Source organism: Athene noctua, chromosome 1, assembly GCF_965140245.1.
Source record: "Athene noctua chromosome 1, bAthNoc1.hap1.1, whole genome shotgun sequence".
NCBI lineage: Eukaryota > Metazoa > Chordata > Aves > Strigiformes > Strigidae > Athene > Athene noctua.
This window is the reverse complement of record NC_134037.1, coordinates 7,651,880-7,673,211: the sequence shown is the minus strand read 5'-3', so window position 1 is coordinate 7,673,211 and position 21,332 is coordinate 7,651,880. Positions and strand designations below refer to the sequence as shown.

The 21,332-nt window shown below is 43.9% G+C and overlaps 1 protein-coding gene across 1 annotated transcript in view; it reads right to left on the bottom strand.

Annotated features, from left to right (window-relative positions):
* Window positions 1-7,802: 7,802 nt before the first annotated feature.
* RUNX2 (RUNX family transcription factor 2) overlaps window positions 7,803-21,332 on the bottom strand; it is a 222,619-nt gene continuing 209,089 nt past the window's right edge. The window contains exon 6 of the mRNA XM_074895495.1: window positions 7,803-8,485. Within this exon, the coding sequence (XP_074751596.1) occupies window positions 7,803-8,485 (683 nt within the window). The remainder of the gene's footprint in view (window positions 8,486-21,332) is intronic.

Genomic DNA, 21,332 nt, shown 5'->3' with positions numbered 1-21,332 from the left:
AGAAGTCATGATGTTTAAATATGAAGGATTCAAGAATCAGAGTTACAACTTTTCCTCATTATTGATGAGTCACATTTGCTTTGACTGAAGTAAAACCACTGATAGCATGCATCTATTCCTTGGCTTGTCCAGCCCAATTCAATAGGGAAAATGAGTACAGGACAGTTGCATTATAAACTGGTTTGTCATTTTAAGTTCAACTTTTTGTTCTAGAGTGTCCTGGTTTGATACTGGGTGTCTGCTGATGTGTTAGCGGAAAATCCACCTCTGTGTCAGGTTTCTGTTTAGCTGAATTTTGCCTCTAAATCTGTGGCCAAGAAAACTTAAACTGATTTTCTTAGAGAAAAGTGTGATAACAACTTAATGGTTTCTGAACATGAAAAGCTGAAGCATGGGAAAGGTCTAGCACAAAAATGATCTGAGGTCATGCACCCTGTGGCCCCTGGGTGAGTGCCATAGGTAGCCAAAGGTCCCAGCAAGAGCAGCCTCCGCCTGGTAGACCCCAGCGAGGATGCCTGGAGGTCAGATCACTGCTGTCTGTTGCATCCTGAAGGCTGGCTTTGTGGGAACTCTTCCCAAAGCAGTACTGATGTGGCAGAGCACAGGAGTCATATACTCTACAGTGTACCCTTGTAATGGTTGAGTCAGAGAAATTAGAGATGGAAAATGCACTTAGGTCACTTGGTCCATTCCCCAACTGTTTAAAGGTTGCTCCCTACAATGTGTTCTTCATTGCTTTGTCTAGTCAGCTTCCCCCTTTTCCCTGGGGGGACCATTCCACGTAGTAATAGACCTCGTTGTTAGGAAAATTTTCCTGATGTGCAGCCTAAATTTTCCTTGGCTCACATTCATCCCACTACTTCAGTTAAAACCTCGTAGTCAGCTCTTAACTTCTCTCCACCTCAGGCCCTTTTCTTCCATCAGAGGAAACACATGAGTCTGATCGAGTAAAGCCCTGTGTGTTTAAAAAATAATGACATCCTTACCTCCTAAGAGTGATAGTCAATATAGAATTAACATAAAATGTGCAAATTGCCTTATTTCATATGGAAGAAATGAATAAGCCTCTGGAAGCTTTTATCACATGTTGGTTGGCATGGCTTGAAAAGTCCAACATCTACCAACATTTACGAAAACACATGGAGTCAGGTCCCATCTGGAACAGATCAAATTGCTCTGGCTGGTCAATCAAAGCTCAAAGTCCCATGGAAATGTATATCACCTAAAGGCTTGTGAGTTCCCTTTCCAATCAAGGTTAGGGAATAGAGCCACATGTCACCTCACTGGTGAAATATATCATGGACCATGGGACACTGGACTGGTGTCACCAACACTTTCATTGCTTTGGAGAATCTTGATTAAACCATGACGTTTGCATTTCAGCTCACAGATAGCCTAAGTTAACCTAAGAATTCAGTGTATTCTCCTAGCAGAGCCACATGAATATCTGGAGTTTTGATTCTGCTGACAGGGAGAAGAAATGTCATTTTCTGTCAACCCAAAATAAATACTGTCAAAAAAATTTGAGGAAATGGCTAAAGTAGCAATGCAGAGGAAACAAAATGCTTCAATTAATTCTTGAACGACTGGCATGATTTTATTATCTTTAATAAAATAAATATTAAGAAATAGGAACAGCCTTTGGCATTATTCAGACTTTTTTCAGGGGCCTCTTACTTCTGTTTTGTGACAAAAACAATTTGTTGCCATCTCCATGAATCACCAAGTGCTTCAACTGGCGCAAATCCACATTTTTCTGTTCAAAATATGTTTTGAATGACAGTTATAAGCAGTAAAGCTCTTCATGAAGGCTGTTCCAGTAAGATCTGTCTCTGAATAAAATGAGATTTCAGCCAAAGTTCAAGATAAATGGGAAATCCAGACTGAGTAGTAGATGGGAACAATGTGGATCAAATCAGATGTCGACATTATACGATGTACAGCAAGTGTCTGGGAACTGCTTCCACAAGCAAAAGCAGTAGTGAGAAGTTACTGTTTCTGCCCAGCTTATTTTAGAGAGAGTCTGCAGCAAAACCCAGCAAGAGGTTGTGGTGTACTTTTCTGTCTTCAACTTCTACATTACTGAATTCCTCTTCGTTGAGAGGAAGATTTCGGTTTCGTGATATCGCTTGCTATTAATAATTCCTTGTGCTGTTATGGTGTTTAAAATCCCCTTCCATGCTAGACTTTGCATGATGGCAGAGCAAAAACATTGTCCTTGCTCTGAAAATGTACAACTTAGGTGTAAAACAAAGGGGGGCAGAGCACAGTCATAATTACAGAGGAGTGGGTGGACAGCATTGCTCAGTGCAGTGACCCTGGCACACCCAGGAGAAAGGACAGAGGCTCATCCATTCACACCATCGGAAAACCTGGCCCAGAGAAGGTCACCTTTATTTCCTTTAAGGCCAGTACCAATTGCCTTGCATCTTACAGCCTAACTCTTCATGGATAAGTCAAGAACAGAGCTTCAGTGTCTGTAAAAAAAAAAAGGAAATTCCATGTGGGAGATGACCAGAAGCATCTGAGCAAAATATTGCACCTTTTAACTCGCATGTAGAGTCACGTGAGAGCAAAGTGTCCCAGCTCAGCCGTGGGCCGGGAAAGCCCCTGTGTTCAGGCTCATTCAGCTCCTCTGCAATTTGGGAGTGGTGCTGCCTGCCTCAGTGTTTCTCTGGCATAGTGGTCTCCAAACCCAGCTGGGGCAGGACAGACTCTGTATTTCTCTTGCAACCTGTGGGTTATGTGAGCAGAGGATTCCCCAGCCCATGGGGTGACTATGAAGTATGTGGCTTCGGTCACTGGCAGGGTGACTCAGTTCCTCCCCTCCCAAGCACAGCCATGCATCAGCACGGCTGTTGTGCCCCAGGACTGGGACAGCCGTGGTGACAATCTATCCTTGCCCACACTGGTGGCATCGTATCTTCTGCCCCGTGACATCCAAAGAGTGTCTCTCACCAAGCTGGCAGCTGTGGACTCAGGATATAGCCTTGTGGTTATGGGTACAACCAATATCCTGACACAGGTGTCCTGGCTAATTGCTCACAGACCGAAATAAATTGAACAGAAACCCAAAGAACTCTGCAAATGTTGTAGTGAAAGGTCTGGGAGGAAGCTGGAGGCACATAGGCCGCAAGGCTTTGTGGGCAGAGATGACTGTCCGCAGGGGCATCTGGCATTGGGTACCTGCTCCAGGCTTCCCAGACAGAGCTATGCTGAACACCCATCTTGTCTGTAGGAGGGAGCGCCCTCCCGGGCTCTGGTGCTGCCAGCTTGCGGCTGGGCTAATGCGAAGGAATGCACTCCCTAGCAATGCTCTTTATAAATTATCTTTACAGGGTGATTTGAGTGTCGTTACAGTGAATATGTGTACAAATATTGGAAGAACAATGTGCACTAGAGAAAACAAAGTGAAAAACCACCCGGCTTCCTATTCCTCCTGGGTAAACCTGTGATTTCTCCCACCTTCTTGAGTTGCAGTCTAATACAATATTGCACAGGCTGCTGCCTCCTTAAATAATTCCTTCTGGAGTAGCAGACACTGAGTACATCACTCAAATCCCATGAAGTTGTTTTGCTTCCAGTTCCACATCCTGAGGAGTTAAATCTCTGGGAGAAGGGAGTGACCTGGCTGTCCCTCTGGGTGCTCTCCTGGCACAGGATTACTCCCAGTGTGGGGCTGGAGCTGGGTATTTTGCAGGGCTTTCCAGTTTTACTGCCAGTTCTATTCTCCTGAGCTCCCAGTTCCCCTCTTTCAGCTCCTCACACATCTATCAGGGCTCAAACAAATGTGACATACTGATGCTCCACCAGTTTGAAATGAACTGCCATTACCAAACAGAGGATTCATTTCATTTACCTCCAGCCATCTAGAAGTCAAGCATTTGGCTTAAACTAGTTGTCTACAGTCAGGGGAGAGGAATGGACACTGAAAGTCACATTGCCTTCCGACTTATTTTAAATACCTTTCTTAGGCTAGTATGAATCACACACTGAAAGCCCTTGCCTGCCCCTGGCTGTAGAGGAACCTACAAACCCAAGGTTTTGATAATTAAGGTGTGGTCACTTGAAACCCACCCTCCATATTTGTTTATAAAGCAGCTGTGAAACACGAGGTCAGTGTGTTTAGGCTTTTGATGGTGGAGCCAGAAAAGGCTGTAATGATCAGTCATGTTGACTCTAAGAATAACAACCTGGCCTCTGGCCTTTACATTTTGCTTTACATTTTGGTCATCCAGAGTGTTTCAGATTTTTTTTTTTTTTTTAGTAGAAAACCAAAGAAGCATCTGTTAATTACAAAATGAATCCTGCCCTATAAATTGCTTCCTTCACAAATGACAAAGCAGTAGAAGAGGATAAATGAGAGACTGGAGATGTCCCGAGAGAGAAGGTCAGGATTTTTAATAATTTAACAGACACTGAAGTGTGAACCCATGAGGTTATTTCTACACGGGACTTTGAACACACATCAAGACATCATAAATTCCAGACGCTCACTCTCTGAGCTGAATAAAAATGAATAATTTAAAGAAGAAAGTCTTGAACTGTTTGCCATGGGTTATGAGGCTCTGTCCCTTCGAAGTGGCCTGGACATGCCGTCTCCACAGGTGCTGGTAGACTGCAGGGACACAGTGCAGGGATGGTGCCAGCTGCACCAGGGTTTCTGTCCTTCTTCAGCTGCTCTGCTGCAGGCTTCAGATGCTTTAGGAGACCTTTGTTTGTCAGCTGCACTGCAGCTTTTGACCGGTGGAGTACCTCACGCGCTGCAGCGACTCAGCACTGTGAGTAATGCTACTAAGCCATCAGAAAGTCGCAGCAGGGCTCGGAGTGCCAAGCAAAATTTGAATGGTTGCAGATGAAAGCCAAGAAGAGCCAACAAAACCTGAGACAGAGGCAGCCTTCTTGCTGTCAAAGAGATGCAGTCAGAGCAGCCACTCGTTTCTGGCAGCGCGTTAAGTGGTTCAATTAAGTTGAACGAGTAAAATAATTCCTAAGGGATGTGAGTCTATTGAATGCACTGAGTGGAGAATAATGCATGTTATTGAATGAGATGCCCATGGGCAGGATCCCTCTTTGCATAGCAGTGAAGCCCTTTTTGTGCCATGGTGGGGCTGCCCAGACATACCTGGGCTGTGTTTTAACCAGCTGGCTCAGGCGTGGCTAACAGAGCTCAGCATGGGCTGCCTGAGAATTTGCAGAAGTGGACCCTGTTGGCTGCAGCATTAGCAAAACCTTGGCCAGGCTCGTGCTGGCTCAGGTTGGTAGGACTGATGTGCTCGCTTTGGCCAGACCCCATCCACAGAGAGTCTCTGTCTGTCTTGTCGGCTCCAGAGCCAGTTGCTGCGCCCATGTGAGAGCCAGTGGTTACCAAGTAAATCTGAAAGTTGCTAGTTCTGGCTACAGGCTCTGGTCCTGGTTTGTTGTCAGGATGCTGCAGGACCAGACAGCTTGGAGTCTAGACTGCAAGGGTGTTTAGCATCTAATATCTTTGGCCGTGGGACCACAGAAATCTCGTTTCTTTAGGAAGAGGCTCAGGAATAGCGCTCTTCCCTCCCTGCCAGCTGGATCACATTCGTGGCATCTTTAAGAAGAGCATTGCCGTTGCAGCTGAATATCGAATGTTATAGGCAATTTCTTCAGGTTTTTTCTGGGTTTGCATGTAATGTAAACTGTTCCTAAATCCCTTAGACACCTAAATGAAGCCAGCTCTAACCTTGGTTGATAAAGTATAAGCAGATGCACAGCAGGATTTTCTGTACAGAAGCTGTGTCTTGCTCAACTCCCCTGAGATTTTCATCAGTATTAAGTCATGAAAGGTTACTATTCAAAAACAACAGGATAAATCAAGTAAAACTATCAAGAATGAGAGAATATGCTGTTTATTTACTACCATGTTAAATTGAAAGAGGGAAAGATGGGTAAAAATGAAAAATATTCATTTTATTTTTTAAGCATAGTTTTCCTCTTTCTTTCCTGTCCTATATTTCATAATGAAAGGAGAAGTGATAAACTTTTCTTTACTTTTGCTTTTTTAGTCTATGGAAACTACAATAGCCAAATCCAAATCTAAAATGTTTTTAAGACACTCCTTCTATCTCCTTTTGTTGAAACACATAAAACTAAAAGGTAGTGTAGGCCATCTATGAAATGCCTTTCTTTTCACCTTTTTTTTTGCTAAACACATCAGATGAAATAAAAAAATCTGATTAGCCCTATAAAAAAAAAAAAAAAAAGTGATTGAACAGGACAGTTGCTTTGTCTTTCAGGCACAGACTCAAAAATATGGCTAGGTTTATATGTAAATATATATACAGTAACCAAAACCTCAAATTCAAATACACCTGAGCTTTGGGGAAGTTTGTATATTCATTCAATCTTTGTGGCTTAGGCTCATCTGTAACAGAAATATTTGCAAATAGACAGAATACTTCCTCTTTAATCTTATCTAGTGATCTGTCTGATTGTCTGGGTTTTTCCTAGAGATGGCCTCAGATCCTGATATCTGAGGGCTGCACAGCTAAATTAAGGCGAGATGATACCCAGCTTCACAGAGGCTTTTATTTTCTCGTTTGCCACAAGCATTTGTTTCGTTTTAATTCATTGGGATGAAAGGCAGAACAGCCATGTAGCCTGGCTCAGCCTCCACCAGCCCTACGCTTGGCCCACCTTTGGAAAAATAGCTTCTTTTGACTGATGGTTATTTGATCTATGGGCAGGCTGTGGCACAAAATGTCTCTGCAAGAGCGGTGAGTCCTCTTTGCTGTGGCTCTTCCAGAGCACCAAACACATCCCAACCTTCGGCTCCCAGCCCTGGTGCCTCTGCCAGGCCAGGCAGCGTCTGAGGGGATCTCACCAGCTGCTCTTCTGGTCACACATCTCAGAGGGATGAGTCCTGGATTCATGTCCAAGAGCTCTTTCCCCATCCACAAAGAGGATTGTTTGAGGCTTCACACCTTCAGTACCACCTTTAGGCAAGCCGCTGCAGCTTGGCAATAGGCAAAGATGGTGAAATGTTGGGATCTATCTGCATGTGCCTGGATAATTGCTGTAAATTAGCTTGGCCCATTTATGCCCTTGAAGAACCCGAGGCATCACTGGCAAGTAAAACAGATATACTTCATCTAGGCACCTTCAGTTCATGCTCTCTCAGAGGACAAGAGGTGGATGGTGCATGAGGCAGTTTGGTAACTGTTCAGACCAAGTACTGCTTAGACAACTACCCTGCATTGTATTTTGAACAATTTATCATGGCCCTTACCTGCGTCAGTAATTACAATTACCCCTGAGATTTAGTGCACCGGGAAGGGCTCCAACTTCAACAGAGCTGTGCCATGAAGCATGGATGAAGAGAAATAGGAACATTTTTCAGGGTTTTATTGTGTTATTTCCTGTCTGTGTCCCCCCATGTTTCTCAGAGGGGTTTTGTCACCTCCTCGAACATTTTATCGCGGGTAACTTCTCACCACTTCAGATTCTCTGCATTCTCTGTGTGAGACCTCACCAATTCCTACCAGTGCTCATGTGGTTAACGGGTGAGAGGAGGGGAGCGAGCACATCTAAAAGGAATGCAAGAAATATAAACAATTTTATTAACAAGACCACAAAACTATTTTTTAATATATGCAGCCATTTACAAGGAGCAAATAAACAAACAGAAAAACCCACTGGGGAGACATGGTCGGTGTCAGAGAACACAGCGAACTGGCACAGACGCATGGGCAGGTTTGGGTAGGGTCCCTTTCCTCCACCCTCCTTCCACCGTGGGCTGTCCCTAGCCAACACCAGCCCCTGTGAGCCCGACACTAAGGGGGTGGGGTGCCACGCGCATCCTGCTGCGGTGCCAGCGATGATGCCAGCTGTGTCAGGGCTCGGGCGATGATGGAGAGATGGCTGTTCATCGTCCGCAGCTCCGCCAGGATGTCACTCACATTCGCCGACGCCTGCTCGGAGCTCGGGGGCATGGCGTGGGCAGCCGGCGGGGAGGAAGCAGCCCCCGGAGCCCTTTCTCCCATAGGTGCCGCCTGGGGATTTCCATCATGGGAGGAGTGTGGGGGTGTGCTGCCGCAGCGCTTCATGCCTTCCAGGGAGCCCGTTCTTACGGGCGGCTGGTCTTCCTCCTTCCCTCGAATGGTGGCTAGTGTTGCAGAAGCAAGGAAGGGCAGCCAATTGATGAGATGGGTGGCACTGCCAGGTGGGACTACTGGCAAGTAAAGTCCAGGGTGCAGGGAAGGTGTTGAGGCAGGTGGTGCAGGAAGAGAAAGGGGCCCAGGGTGAACAGTGGCAGCAGGAGCTGATGTTGATGGTGGAATAGGAGGCGGTTTGGGATGTAAGGCTGCAACACAGGCAGGCAATGGTGGTGAAAATGATGCAGTACCAGTGTCAGAGGAAGAGGAGGGTGATGCTGGAGCTGTGAAAGGTCCAGGTTCTTCAGAGGTTGGTGGTGAAGTGGCAGCAGGTGGAGCATCAGGTGTGCAAGGGTCTGAGTCTGGAAGGAAGACACATCATGAGCCTTGATTCACATATGTACTTATATACATGGTCTGTTGCTTGCTGTCACTTCAGTGGGACTAAGCCTTTTTGATGAAAGGGGGAATTTCATCAGTGATACTCTCTGTAGGCCAATTAGAAAAGAATAGACATACTCAAAGATAAGAGCCTACTGTAGGTAAACTTGCAACTTAACATTATAAATCTCAATTATCCTTCCACCCTCATTCTTCATAAAGCCCATAGACAGACCTTAACATTTTTCTGGTTGATGTCTCATAGGTATGTATTAGTTGGTGAATTACCTACTGTGTTTTCCTGGCCAGTCATGGAATGATGGTAATATCCTAACGGACCCAGATCTCCTGTGGAGATGGGAGGGCTGGACAGTTGCTGCCAGAGCCAAAGTTACTTGCTGCTTCATAGAGGGTCCCAGTTTTCAGCATTCTGGTTTGAATGGGCAGGTCAACATCAGAAACAGTAAGACCTAGTTGGTGGCTTAAACTCTTCAATAATTTTATTTTTTTGTGTGGAAGCATGGCAGTTCACACAATTAAACTCAGATCTAGATCCCTCCCTGTAGATATTTAGCAGCTTCAGTTATGAAAATTGACAAAGAAAAGACAGAACGAAATTGTTGACACTGGACATCCTGGCTTAACACCTATGCCATCTTGCAAGCGGTTCAGTGGACCTTACCCAATGTCCACTAAAGTAATTAGAAAGGTGCTTGCTTGAACTGAGTCCAACATATACAATGTAGGATGACAGAGCAGCCTCTGGGGGATATTCAAAGACTTGGAGAGTCACACTATGGTCCAAGGTGCTCTACCCTCTGTGCCCAGCTGGTAAATGCTGTATGGTAAGGATGATCCTATTTTTACAGTAATTCTGAAAGCCAGAAATATAATAGGAAATGTTAACCTTTCAACAGCTTCAAAGATCTGCATAAATGGAATTACTATACCACGCCATAGATCTTTATTTTAGCATTGGGAACACATAATGCAGGAGGTGGTGAGATACTACAGGAATGGTCAGTGTAAGACAGATGGATTTTAAAACTACTGCTGCAATTAAGTGCAAATTTTAAGGCACTGCTGTGGATACAAAGACACAAATTAACAGATTTATCTAGGTTAAGACAACCTAGAGAAAGCCAAGTACTGAGGTGTTAACACCATACTATTATTATTTCTGGCATCTAAAAAATCTGATGTGAGAAATCCGTTTTCGTTACTGGCTGGTTTGGTATTCCAGATAGTAAACTGAAACTGTGAGTCAAAAACAAATTGAAGGCTTTTCCCTGTCATTTATAACATCAAACCAATTGGACATGCAGCCAACAAAAGTCCATCTTTGTTCCACATGGGACCACCGTGTTTTCCCTAACCAAACATACATGCTAATTGGAGGGGATTATGACACAAAATTCAGCATGCTCTTATGTTCCTGAGATTTTTATGGAAAGTTACTACAGGTTCCTTGAAACAGTTTCCTTCCTTTGCATATTGGCTTTCTTCCCAACACAAAGTCCCTGCCTACACAGGCGCTCGAACCCTGTTCAGTAGAGGTGGGCTGAGGATGCTGGATGTTGGCTTTACAAAGTGTTATTGATTGGGCTTTGGTTTTTCAAAACAAAACCAAAAATAAAGCACAGTTCAAATACAGGTTCCATTTCCATCCAAACCACCGAAGTTTGCAAAGGGTGAGATGAAAGGTTCAGGTTTGGCTCAACTGTAGTGTTAACCAGAACAGTGTTTATGGTCCATATATAGCATGGCTAAACCCTGTCCACACTGGCCAAACAAACCAAATTAAGTGTCATGTTTTTCCATACATTGGAGAGCAGAGGAAGCTTAACAAACCTTGAGGTAATCTGGTTTAGCGCTGTGACAAATAACTGTCACAAATGATTCTTAAATGGTTAAAGAGTAATTGGGGTTAAAATACAAGGAGTAGTATCTAATACAGACAAAAATAGAGACAAAAATCTGGTCACCAAAAGCTCTTCCTTTTAGCTGCAATCTTTCCAAACAGCATGGCTTCCCTATCGGAAGCCACAGCTGTGTCATCCCCCTAATCCCCCCTTAAGATTTATTTATGCCATGCAGCCTTTTAAACACATCGTGCTCAGCTTGATCCGGCTCCCATACTTCACTCTAAGAAATTCCACATGGGCATCTGAGCACCCGCACAGGGAGCCCGGCACACCCAGGACATGTGGAAGCTGTTGCACCGCTCGGATCAATGGCCGGGATGTGCACAGCTGACACCGTGTAGTCTGCACACCCAGAGCCACTGCTTGTCTGGGTGGGGTTGGACCCAACTGCTCAGTATCCAGAGACCCAAAGTGATGAGGAAAACTGCAGAATGACAGCGTTGCTGAGGTTGGAAGGAACCTCTGGAGACTGACTAGTCACAACCCCTGCTCCAAACAGTGTCAGTTAGCGTCAGTGATTTTTTCTCCACGGACAAAATTGCTAGGGCATGCTTGAGAAGGCTCAAGAATATAGAAGTCCTAAGCATGAGGCAAGCTACTACAGTTGTTTATCACATACAACAGGATGATTCTATTTATTTCCTTCCTCTCTAATTTTGTTTGTTTTATCTGAATGTTGTAGCTCATCACAACTCTAGTGCTTGCTTTTTTCACTTTTCTGTACAGCTCCAGCAGAAAGAGAGTCTTCTTAACTGGAGCATCCCACTAACACCCCCACTCACTCCTGAGGGTGTTAGATCTGCACCTAGACAGCTGTAGCTAAGTGGGGTTGGACCGATGCCTGCAAAGAGAACTGTTGAAGACAAGGTGATCAGACAAGTACAGCAACCTTCCCTAAACACACCAACCCACTTGTGCATGGTCATTCAGCATCCTCCAGTCCACCCAGTCTACAGAATATGGCTAGGGACTATAGCATACTTCCACATGCAAAGACTGACTGTTCAAGGCAAGCTTGTAGCTTAGAAGAAAAGTTATTTCACCAGTTTGGGAATGTTAATCCAGAAAACAGAAACTCAGAAAACCTGTTTTGGCATCCACTTCATCTAAACAGCTGAAATGTGTGTAATGAAGCAATTCCATGAAGGCACCTGCATTTTCTATGTTGTGTATAGAGGGAAAGCCCCCAAAGGGAAGGATCAGCCCCAGAGTCACTTCTTTCTACTGAGTGCGTAGGAAGCTTGGCCTCACCATTCAGGAGGACTGGTTTACTGAGATGGGATTCAGGTCACCTTTAGCTTTAACAGTCTACAGTATAGATGTCTACAGCTGATCGAATTCCCAAGCCTTTCTTCACAGTCAGTGCATTAAACACATCTAGCATCATCTCTTTATTGCTAGAATGAGAAATATTTATCCTCATCTCTTTGCTGGGAATGATGTAGGATAACTAACTTGGATATGGATGCCATCCTCTGAAAATGCCTACATTTCACAAGTGAACTCCTATACCAGGTGCATAAAAATAAGTTTGGTGTCCAGCTTAGAGACAGTGGATGCCTGAAATTCACTACTCTCCCTATCTGCTGTGGATTTCACAAAAAGAAAGCAGTTGCACATCTTTGTGTTGCCTATTTGCAAGTAATAGAGAATATTTCTGCACTGCCACCCCCGAGAGGACCTTGCGGTGTTAAAAACTCACAGGACTGTAAACAACCCAAGTGGTACAGTAATGAGAGAGAGCAGAGGATTCACCTCCAGGAGAGGATTTCCTGATACTTGTCCTGCCCATGGTGATGGATGTTACCAAAAGATTAATGGGCTGCCCTGTGAGGCATCTAGTTATTTTAAATGCATTCATCTGTATGAGAAGAGCATGCCTTTAACTTTTCAGGCAGTCTTGGCTATTTTAGCTGCTTTTGTTTGACTACTGATTTTATCTGCCTTGCAGCCAAATTATTGCAGACTCTGATTTCTTAGTCTTTTGTCAGCTAACAAGGGAAAGGTCTGTGAAGGAGAAAGCTTGGGGGAAAAGCAGAGGCATGACTTTCCACTGGCTAGCACACTGCATGGGATGCAGCTCATCTAACATTAGCTGTTTAGCTGGCATCTAGTGCAAGGCAGTCATCCCAGCTCCAACAGAGAAAGAAGCACCTCTGGGCACAAGCCATTCCAAGCTATCAGGTCCCTAAGAAGGGTGGGAGGATCGTGCTCTGCACTGTCCCTCCCTTTCCAGCACTTCTTGTAGGACTAAGTCAACTATCTTAGATGGGCTGACTGTTGGGTCAGCTGGATTCCTCACTTTATGTATAGATATAGCAGGTAATTTCCTATCAAACCAGAATAGCAGACGGGTAGTGCTGCCTCTGTGTTCCTGTGAAAAGCATAAAACCATGGAGATAAGGTTTAAGGTACAGGAGAGTAGACACTCAGGCCCCTAGAGTGTTTCAAGAAATGAGCTGGTGGTTCAGAAGAAGGTGATAACCTTTCAAGTGAGACAGCACAGAGCAAGCAAACCTATTTCAATGATAAGGATATTAAGATGCTGAAATGAGTAATACAGTTCCTTTGACGACACAGTAACCTGAAGGAGGCCTTTGTGCACTGTCCTTTCTGCTCAGGTTTATCAAGTTGCTCTAAAGCTATCAGCATCTGCATGTGTGCCTGTGAGACCGAGTGCGTGCCTACACACCCACTTCGTTTTGCAGCTGCTTCCCAAGAAAGTCTAAATATATGCCTGCCTCCTCTTTCTGGTAAGAAGTGAAACTGAAGTCCTAACAGCTTGCGGTAAATGAAAATCCAATAGCAACATTTGTGTAAGCAAGGGTAGTACTGCTTTTGCACGGACAAAGCCCATCTTTGGAATCGGAACCATCCCTCCTGTGCTGCTCAGGTTGGATTCAGATGCAGAGTGGCATTGCTTCCCACTGCTGGTCTGCAGTCCAGTTTATAAAGGCTTCCAGCTGTAAATCAGGTTTAGATGGGATTAAATTACAGCGCTGGGTAAAGAGACTGCCGGATGTTACATTAGAATAGGTCTGAACAAAACCATCAGTGTGAGCACTCCAGGATCAGTGCTTGCACATGTGTGATTTCAGAAACTGAATTTATGTTTAGCATTTTTTTTTTTTTTTTTTTTTTTTGTATGAGTCCAAACTAGCTCTGAACAGTCACTTGCCTTTTGGTCAGCAGCTTAAAAATGCATAGAAAAATCATAAAAGCATTAGGCAAGCTTATTATTATTTATTTTGTAGATAAAGAAAATCACATTTATATCTAGGAATCCACTCCTCTCTGCATACATGGAAACATCCCAAAATTTCATATATGTCAAGATCCTGCAACCTTTAATGATAACAGTGGTGTCATGTAATTAAATATGCCCACACAAGCTCAGGTTTTGTATGAAATATCAATTTGAAAAAACTTATTAACAGATCACAGTGTCCAAAATCTGCCCTATGCCTCTGATTTTCAAATTCAGTCTCACCCGTCACTCCCACAAATAAAAAAAAGAAAGAAAGGGATTTTGGAAATTGTAGTTTACCAGAACCATGCTATAATGGGGCCCGTGGCAAAGACTGTCCAAGAAGTTTCACCAGAAATACCCCAACTCTATCTCTGTGCTGTCACATTAAAAACCTACAGGCTGAGTCGCTTCTGCAAGGTTCCTTCCTCTAGCCTCTTGCTTTTCAAGCAGCCTAGTAACAATCCATGAACTATTCTACAGATTTCAATTTGCTTACGAGTTTTTCTGAGTTCATAAGCTTGTGCATCTCTTTGGAATTTTTTTTTTTTTTTTTAAATTGTGGTCTGTTTTGGGGTCTGTTTCTCTTCTTTCAGGTACAATACATCAGGCCTAGCTGGACTGGGCTTTATGTGACTAATCACATTATGACTCCTGTGGAGTTGTGCTCTTTCAAAATTTCTTGAGTAATAGTCTGTTATGAGTACATACTTATTCCCATGTCATGCGAACAAATTTGTTCTCACAGTTTGTCATGGGCCATCTGCTTTTTCATCTTTGTCCCTGGCTTAATTTCAGTGAGATTTCATTCACTTCCTGACAAAATGTGCGTTTTTACACTCATTTGGGACCAGATTTTCCAAGAACCTGAGGTCCTTCTTTGACACCTACAGGACAAAGCATGGCTTTTTGAAGTGCTCTGCAACTCCTGTTATTTTCTAAAAAAGGGGTCCCTGAGGATGCCCTGACATCTCAGCGTGGAGAGGGAACAGGAAAAGAGGAGGTAGGCACTTTGGAGAGGTAATACTGTTGGGCAGCAGGCAATTCTTCATGACAATATTCATTGCCTAACACATTTTTCCCGCTGTGCTCCGAGCACTGCACAGACAAGTCTCACACTGGCTGCACTTTATGGGGGCCCTGCTGAAACACATGAAAAATGAAATGCCTTGACAGAAATCCACAATGGAGCCAGGAGCAAAGGCCACTTCCATCTTCCCCATCCACTGACATTGCCAACACAGCCCTCTGATGGCTCCTTTACTCTTCCCTCTATGAATGCATCTTCTTAGATTGTGGAAGCCTCTTTTCCCTCCCCTTCGCAGCACAGAAATAAGGCAAGCAGGAAAATATGTTGTGTTTAAGGAGAATACCAGCCCAGCCTTCACTGTAGCCAGGCAAGGCCACCTCTTCTCCATCCACATATGCTCCCCTTCCCAGAAGAAGTGAGGATGGAGGAGTGGCTGGAGAGAGTGTTTAAGTCCTCTGAAACTAAAATGAGATTGACAACTCCTTTCAGAGAACCAAAAAGAAACAGTAAGAAGAAAGCATTATAACTGATCAGACCACTTTGTTGTCCATTTTGTCTCGTGTTTTGCCTCTGTCAAGGGTCAGCAAATACTGCCTCAAAGAAAACGATCAAAAAGTCTTCACTAACAGTTATGCCATCATCTGCTGTAGGAAATTTTCTCAGCGTTCCATTAATGAATCAGAGTTTTGGCCCAGGACAGATGTTTCCACTGTCTACAATCACCTTGATGCAATGAAGGCCAAGATTTGATTTAAGATTAGGCTCAAAATAGACTGCGATTGTATGGACTACAACTGAGAGTCGAGTTGGTGCTTAATTACTTCTTAAAATCTGGCCATCAGCTACACCAAAAGGTTTTTCCTGTCTTGAAGCAGATAGCCTTTCCAACATGTTTAATTCTTCTGAGAGTCTTGTTTTCTTTCCCTAATAAGTACTATTGTGTTTCTAAATGTCCTTATTATGTTCTTATTAGCCTTGTAAACATCACATCCATTTAAAAATTATTTTTATATTTCCTGCTTCTTTTTTTCTTCTTTTCTTTTTTCTTGTTCTTTGGCAAGGTTTTGGTCTCGATTAACTCCTATAGCAATGAGTTTCGCAGGTTAGTTGTGCATTGTGTGAGGAAGTTTTTCCATTTACACAGCAGATTTTTGATACCAATCAGACAGATAGCATTTTCTCTGAAACCACCTGTGTATCTACTCTTTCTACCTTTCCCAATAGCACTTCCTGCCACACGTGGCTCTATAATAAACCCATGATCATATGAAATTCAGCTGGTACTAAGAGACAGGAAAGAGAAGACAGAGGGTGTGTATCTTTTGCCTTTAGCCCAAAGTCTGAGGCAACTAGGAGCATTATAGAAACAAATCCTGAAGTTCCAGACATTTTGGGTCTTTTTCTCTGCTGGTTTGAGATTAGTTTAATTTCTTTACATACATGCCCTGGAGATTTAAAAACAGATTCAGATGTTAATTAAACAAATGTAGTTATATTAACCTGCTCTTTTTTTCCAGGAAAAATACGAGACACACCATGTAATCTTATGGTTTTAGTAGCCAGTGAGTCAAGTCTGGAAATTCAGTACACATGAGTCAATGAGATTTTAGGTTCCTACAGGGTGTCCAGCAAGGACATTGTTCAGCCAGCAGCAGACAGGCCTCTGTTGCCTACATTGCATGGCTCTTCTTGAGCTGATTAATGAAACAAACTACATCCAGGCTGCGTTACCCTGAACCTGTACCATGTTATGCTTTACACAGGACTGTTCCTCTCAAAGGCTTGTCACAGCAGTCTTACCCACTGAAATACAGTGGCTACATCTCTTCCTGGGTATTTACCATCTGACTGCCCCAACACAAGGCTTTTGCTAAGCCTTATAGTCTACATATAAATTTTATACCATAGCAGACCTATGGTCCAGCAATCCTTACCCTGTACCATTTCTCAGGCTCTGGAAACTCAGTACTTAAATGCAAGAGGTGATGAAAAAGAGTATGTGAAGCCTCTTGTCCCATCCTGAGCAGAACCAAGGCTGTTGCTCCTCCTTGGTAAGCAGTGTGTGGGTGAAAGAGGGAGCAGCTGAGTAGGAGACCATGACTAGACATAACACAAGAGAGTATCTCTTCAAGATTAGTTTGGCTGTTGCACTGCCTGAGTCTGCAGGCCAAAACCTGCTCATGAAGCTAAAGGTGGACACTTTGGCTGTACAGTAAAGAGCCCCTAGGTGATCCAAAGATGACAAGGGAAGAATCTTGCCTTAAGTATGCAAGAAAAGTAGGAACTAACTCATGGAATTCATTACATTTTCATGTATTTGCCAGTATGTTTCATCCCCAGAGGGATGGTGCCATTTTTAGGAAAATAATCCTGTAACAAAAATCCCCTGAAACTGTACAGCCTGAGGTGCTTTTTCTCATCTTCATACACTGAGGAACCGCATAGGCTGTATCTTCCCTACAGAGTTAATCTGGTGGGAGACAACCATATCTGAACACCTGAGTTATGCCAGTCTGGACATGAATTATTTCCCTGAATGACCCTACTGCATCTTTGCTGTTTGTGAACTTTCTTGAGTGTGTCAGGAGAGTCGGAGGGGGGGGAGAGGCATATATAATCATTTTTTGTATTTAGATAACCTGGGATTCTTTCCCAATCTCTTGTGTCAGATGTGGGAGAACTTGTTTGCTCCAAGGAAAGGCTTTTGGGAAAGTCCTGAAAGATTCGACTCACTTGTGATCAAATCTGGGTCCTCACTGCAAAATGGATGGGTGCCAGACAGCACCCAAGCTACTTATCCCCTCCTCAGAGCTCCTGACCTGATCTGAAACCACCTCCCAAGCCTGAATGAAGTTTTTAACACGTGCAGAGCCCGTGCTCTGGGGAGGTACCTTTTGTCCTAAGTTTCATTTCAAGTGCTAGATATGCCCAGGCAATCATGGCAGGCATCATGGAAATGCTGTCTTCACAAAGACATTTTGTCTCCAATAACATTTTCATTTTACACCCAAGTCTAGCCGGAGGTGAATTCTTTTGTTTAATGAAGAGCCACAGCTCCTTTGGAACAAAATGTTCTCCTGTAAGCTGGGTGAGCTGCTGGTTTTATTGAAGAACAGTCCTGCAGACCAAGACAATGCTGTACTTCACTACCCTTTTTGAATTACCACTCTGTCATTTCCCAGAGGAACATGATCGGCCGACCACTAAACTCTGCTTTAAGATCTTATGCCCGATCTAAATGAGACAGAATGAAGCCCTGGAGAGATTTCAACCCTTGCTTTGTTGAAACAACATTGCTTTGTTTGGAATGTATTTGCCTTTGTACTGGGGAATGAAAATGTAACCCAGTGCCCAGTTTTGAAATACATAAATACAGTGCTTTTTGTAATGTAGCATATATAAAGAGATCCATAGCATATGCTCTTTCTTACACAGCCCTTTTTCTTGGAGATCTTCAACCAGTTTTGAAACCTTCAAGCCTTGAGCCTTGTGACAGCTTAGTGAAGGATGAACATATCATTTCTGTGTTACAGGCTGGCACGGTGACCCAGTTAAGAAATCCGTAGCAGACTTGAAATGAAACCCAGACCTGTGCTTACAACAGTGAACTCAGTCTTCCCCTACATCCAGTTCGATTTCACAAGCCAGTAGCCACCCAAATGCTCAGGACACCCACTCACAACTCCATTCAGTGGTCACCACTGCTTGGCTCTCAGGTCTTCCCTGTGCTTTACTTTAATACCCTTAGATTATGAACTGAATAGATCTAGAGATATGATCCAGATCTTTTCACCCTATGGTTGAATCCTGAGCTGGCAATGGTTGGACAACTGAGACAGTTGGAATTTTTCCTACCCGTTCTCACAAATTCACTGTTGCTTCACTGCATCTTGGGGCAGAAATGTCACGAACCCAGGCCCTTGCTTTACCATTAACTGTGAATGACAACTCCATTATCAGCTGTGTACCAGCAGTCAGAGAATTTGGGATGTGATACGTGTGACAAGGATGGAAGAACCGCACTAGGAGCTCCCCAGTCCCTCATCCCTTCACCTACCCACCATTCCCACAGCATGTCTTCCTGAATAATTAACTGGAGGAGACGTTCGCCCACTCGGAGAGCAAACAAACACATCAGCCCCTCACATACAGAGGCACTCTTGTCTCTCCATCTGAGTCCGTGTCCTTTGATCACCATGGGTACCAACTCCTGTCTGATATTTTGGGCTGTGCAGAGTGGGCTTGGACGCTTGCTGTGTGAAGGAAGACACCTTGGTGGGGCAGGAAGGAGTGATTCAGCCACTTCTTGCTCTGAGTCAATATTTACCCAGCAGCTCTGGGTTTGGGTGAGGGATGGTATCTCTTCGGGGTCACATTCCCACCCTCCTGAGCGAGGTAGCTGAAGCCACCAGCCCAAGAGGGTGCTATCAGCCATCCCCTAGGAGCATGCCCTCTTCTTTTAGGCTGCATTTTGGATGCAAACTGGCACGCTGCGGCTGCGTTGTTTTTTGGTTTTTTTTTTCTTGTTTTTTTTCTAATTGTAGTCTGGAGTTTTCCTTAATGGGACAGAGAAGTCTTTGAGACTGGAAATGTGCTCTTCTCTTTGTTTCTGGTAAGACATAACACTGGCCTCGTGGGACCGCACTCCAACAGGGATATTTTAGTTCTGCCTGGCTCAACTTCTTGCTGGCCTGCAGTCTGATTGCTATTTGTCACTGGGACTGTAAGCACTGGGGAACAGAGACTGCCCTCACTGCGGCTGCTCTAATAGACTGGAGCCCTGAATTTGGCTGGGCTTCCCAAGCATTTCCACGAGGCAAATAGTAACACTAATTTCAGCTGGACACTGTATTCCTTGCTCACATTCCTAAAGGGCTGTGTTGCGTTGCTTTTGCCTTGTTCTCCATGTTAAATGTATTGCTAGATTTCACCCTGCGGGGTGTTGCATCCTGCTGGTGGATTATTATATTCCTCTGTTTGAAAGATTGAAGATGAAAGAACACTTTGAGATCCCTTTTGATAGATGGTGATACCCTTCTGGCCTGGTCCCCTCTATGATTTTGTGAAGGTGTTGAGTATGTCCCATCCTACAGAGCTTGGTCTCATATACAGTGGTGTAAAACAGGAATAATTCCATTGGCTTCAGTGTCATTACACCAGCGTAATCATGGAAGAAGAGAAGAAATAGGCCTGCAGGGATTTTTTTTTTTGTTTTTTTGGGGGGGAACCATGCTGACTGTAAAACCACAGCAAAATTATTTTTAAATGAGAAAAATTTCTTTAAGACAGATCAGCCTCTTAAAAAGAGAGACAAATGGAATGAAATGCTGCAGTTCAGAAAGTCCTGTGGTATTTGGGAAATGGGGCAGTTTGCTGCAAAGGGAGGAGTAAATAGTCAAAGCCAGGAGAGTTGCAAAAAGAGAAAGACACAGAAAATGAAGTTGTTTATGAAGTACATTATCAAAACTTCTCATAGCACAAGAGATGAGATCGTAGAGGCAAGTTTATTCTCAGCACATGTGTGGAAAAATGTAGACCTCAGTAAGAACCACTGAGTAAACCTGAGAAAAGAAAATGACTGTGCCTGGAAATGTTTAGGGGATGGTGTTTGTCAATTAATGAAATGAGAGACCACCGTCTGCAGCTCAGTACGCAGCAAAGATGTACACAAAGTCCAAAGAATGAGGTTTTTTTTCTTTTTCCCTAGTAAGAGAAATGCAGGGGAATTTCCTCAGTGCTTCATCTGCAACTAATTTTTTTCTTTCATAAAACCTGGTGATTATTGAGAAGAGAAAGTTTGCTCTGTGTAACTGGGCAGGGGATCACAATTACTCACTCCACCAGGTTCCCGATTGCCTTCAGGTTTGTTGATTTTGGTGACAAGCCTTTACCACTCCGTTTCTTAGTTGTGTCAGCAGCTTTCTCAACAATGTAGTGATGCATTTTGTGTTACGCTGTGCAAACAGGAGAGCAGCTCAAGCCAAAAACTCACACTGAGATTGTACCTCTGAGTTTAAACAACCTCATGGTCTGACTAAATTTGGATCTAGCCTCATGGTTTGGACTCATCTCTAACAGAAATACAGAGATATTTCCAATAATGTATTTTAATGGGAAGAGAAAGTTTTCTAAGGACACAATGCGTGCACCTTGCTGGGGAAGACGCCTCTCTGTGCCAAGGAGCTTCTCTCTTTCCTGCGGGAGCTGCTTGCTTTACGTATGGGACTGCCTTAAAAAGAGGAGGAGAGGGGATTCTGGCAGCATTGGGAATATTCAGCATGCCAGAAAGAAGAAAGACCAAAGGTTCAGCTGCCTTGTAAAAGGAAGGCTTCCTGATTAACTTTATGGAAAGAAACTGAGCTGTAAAGAAACTGAGCTGTAAAAAGACAGCATTTTGTCTTTAACAAGGGCTGCAAGTCAGGAACGCAGCCAGCTGGGTAGTCTGTGATAGTCTGGGACTAGTAGGCGAGCAAGGTCGGAAGGAGCTTGGATACCACCAGGAATGTGAGGAGAGACAAGCTGGCAAAGCAGTGAAGGGAAAGAATTAAGCCTTCTAAGGAAAGAAAAAAAAAAAAAGCCAAAGAACCAACAAAAAACCTACCCTGTGTCCATCTATATATCTGTTC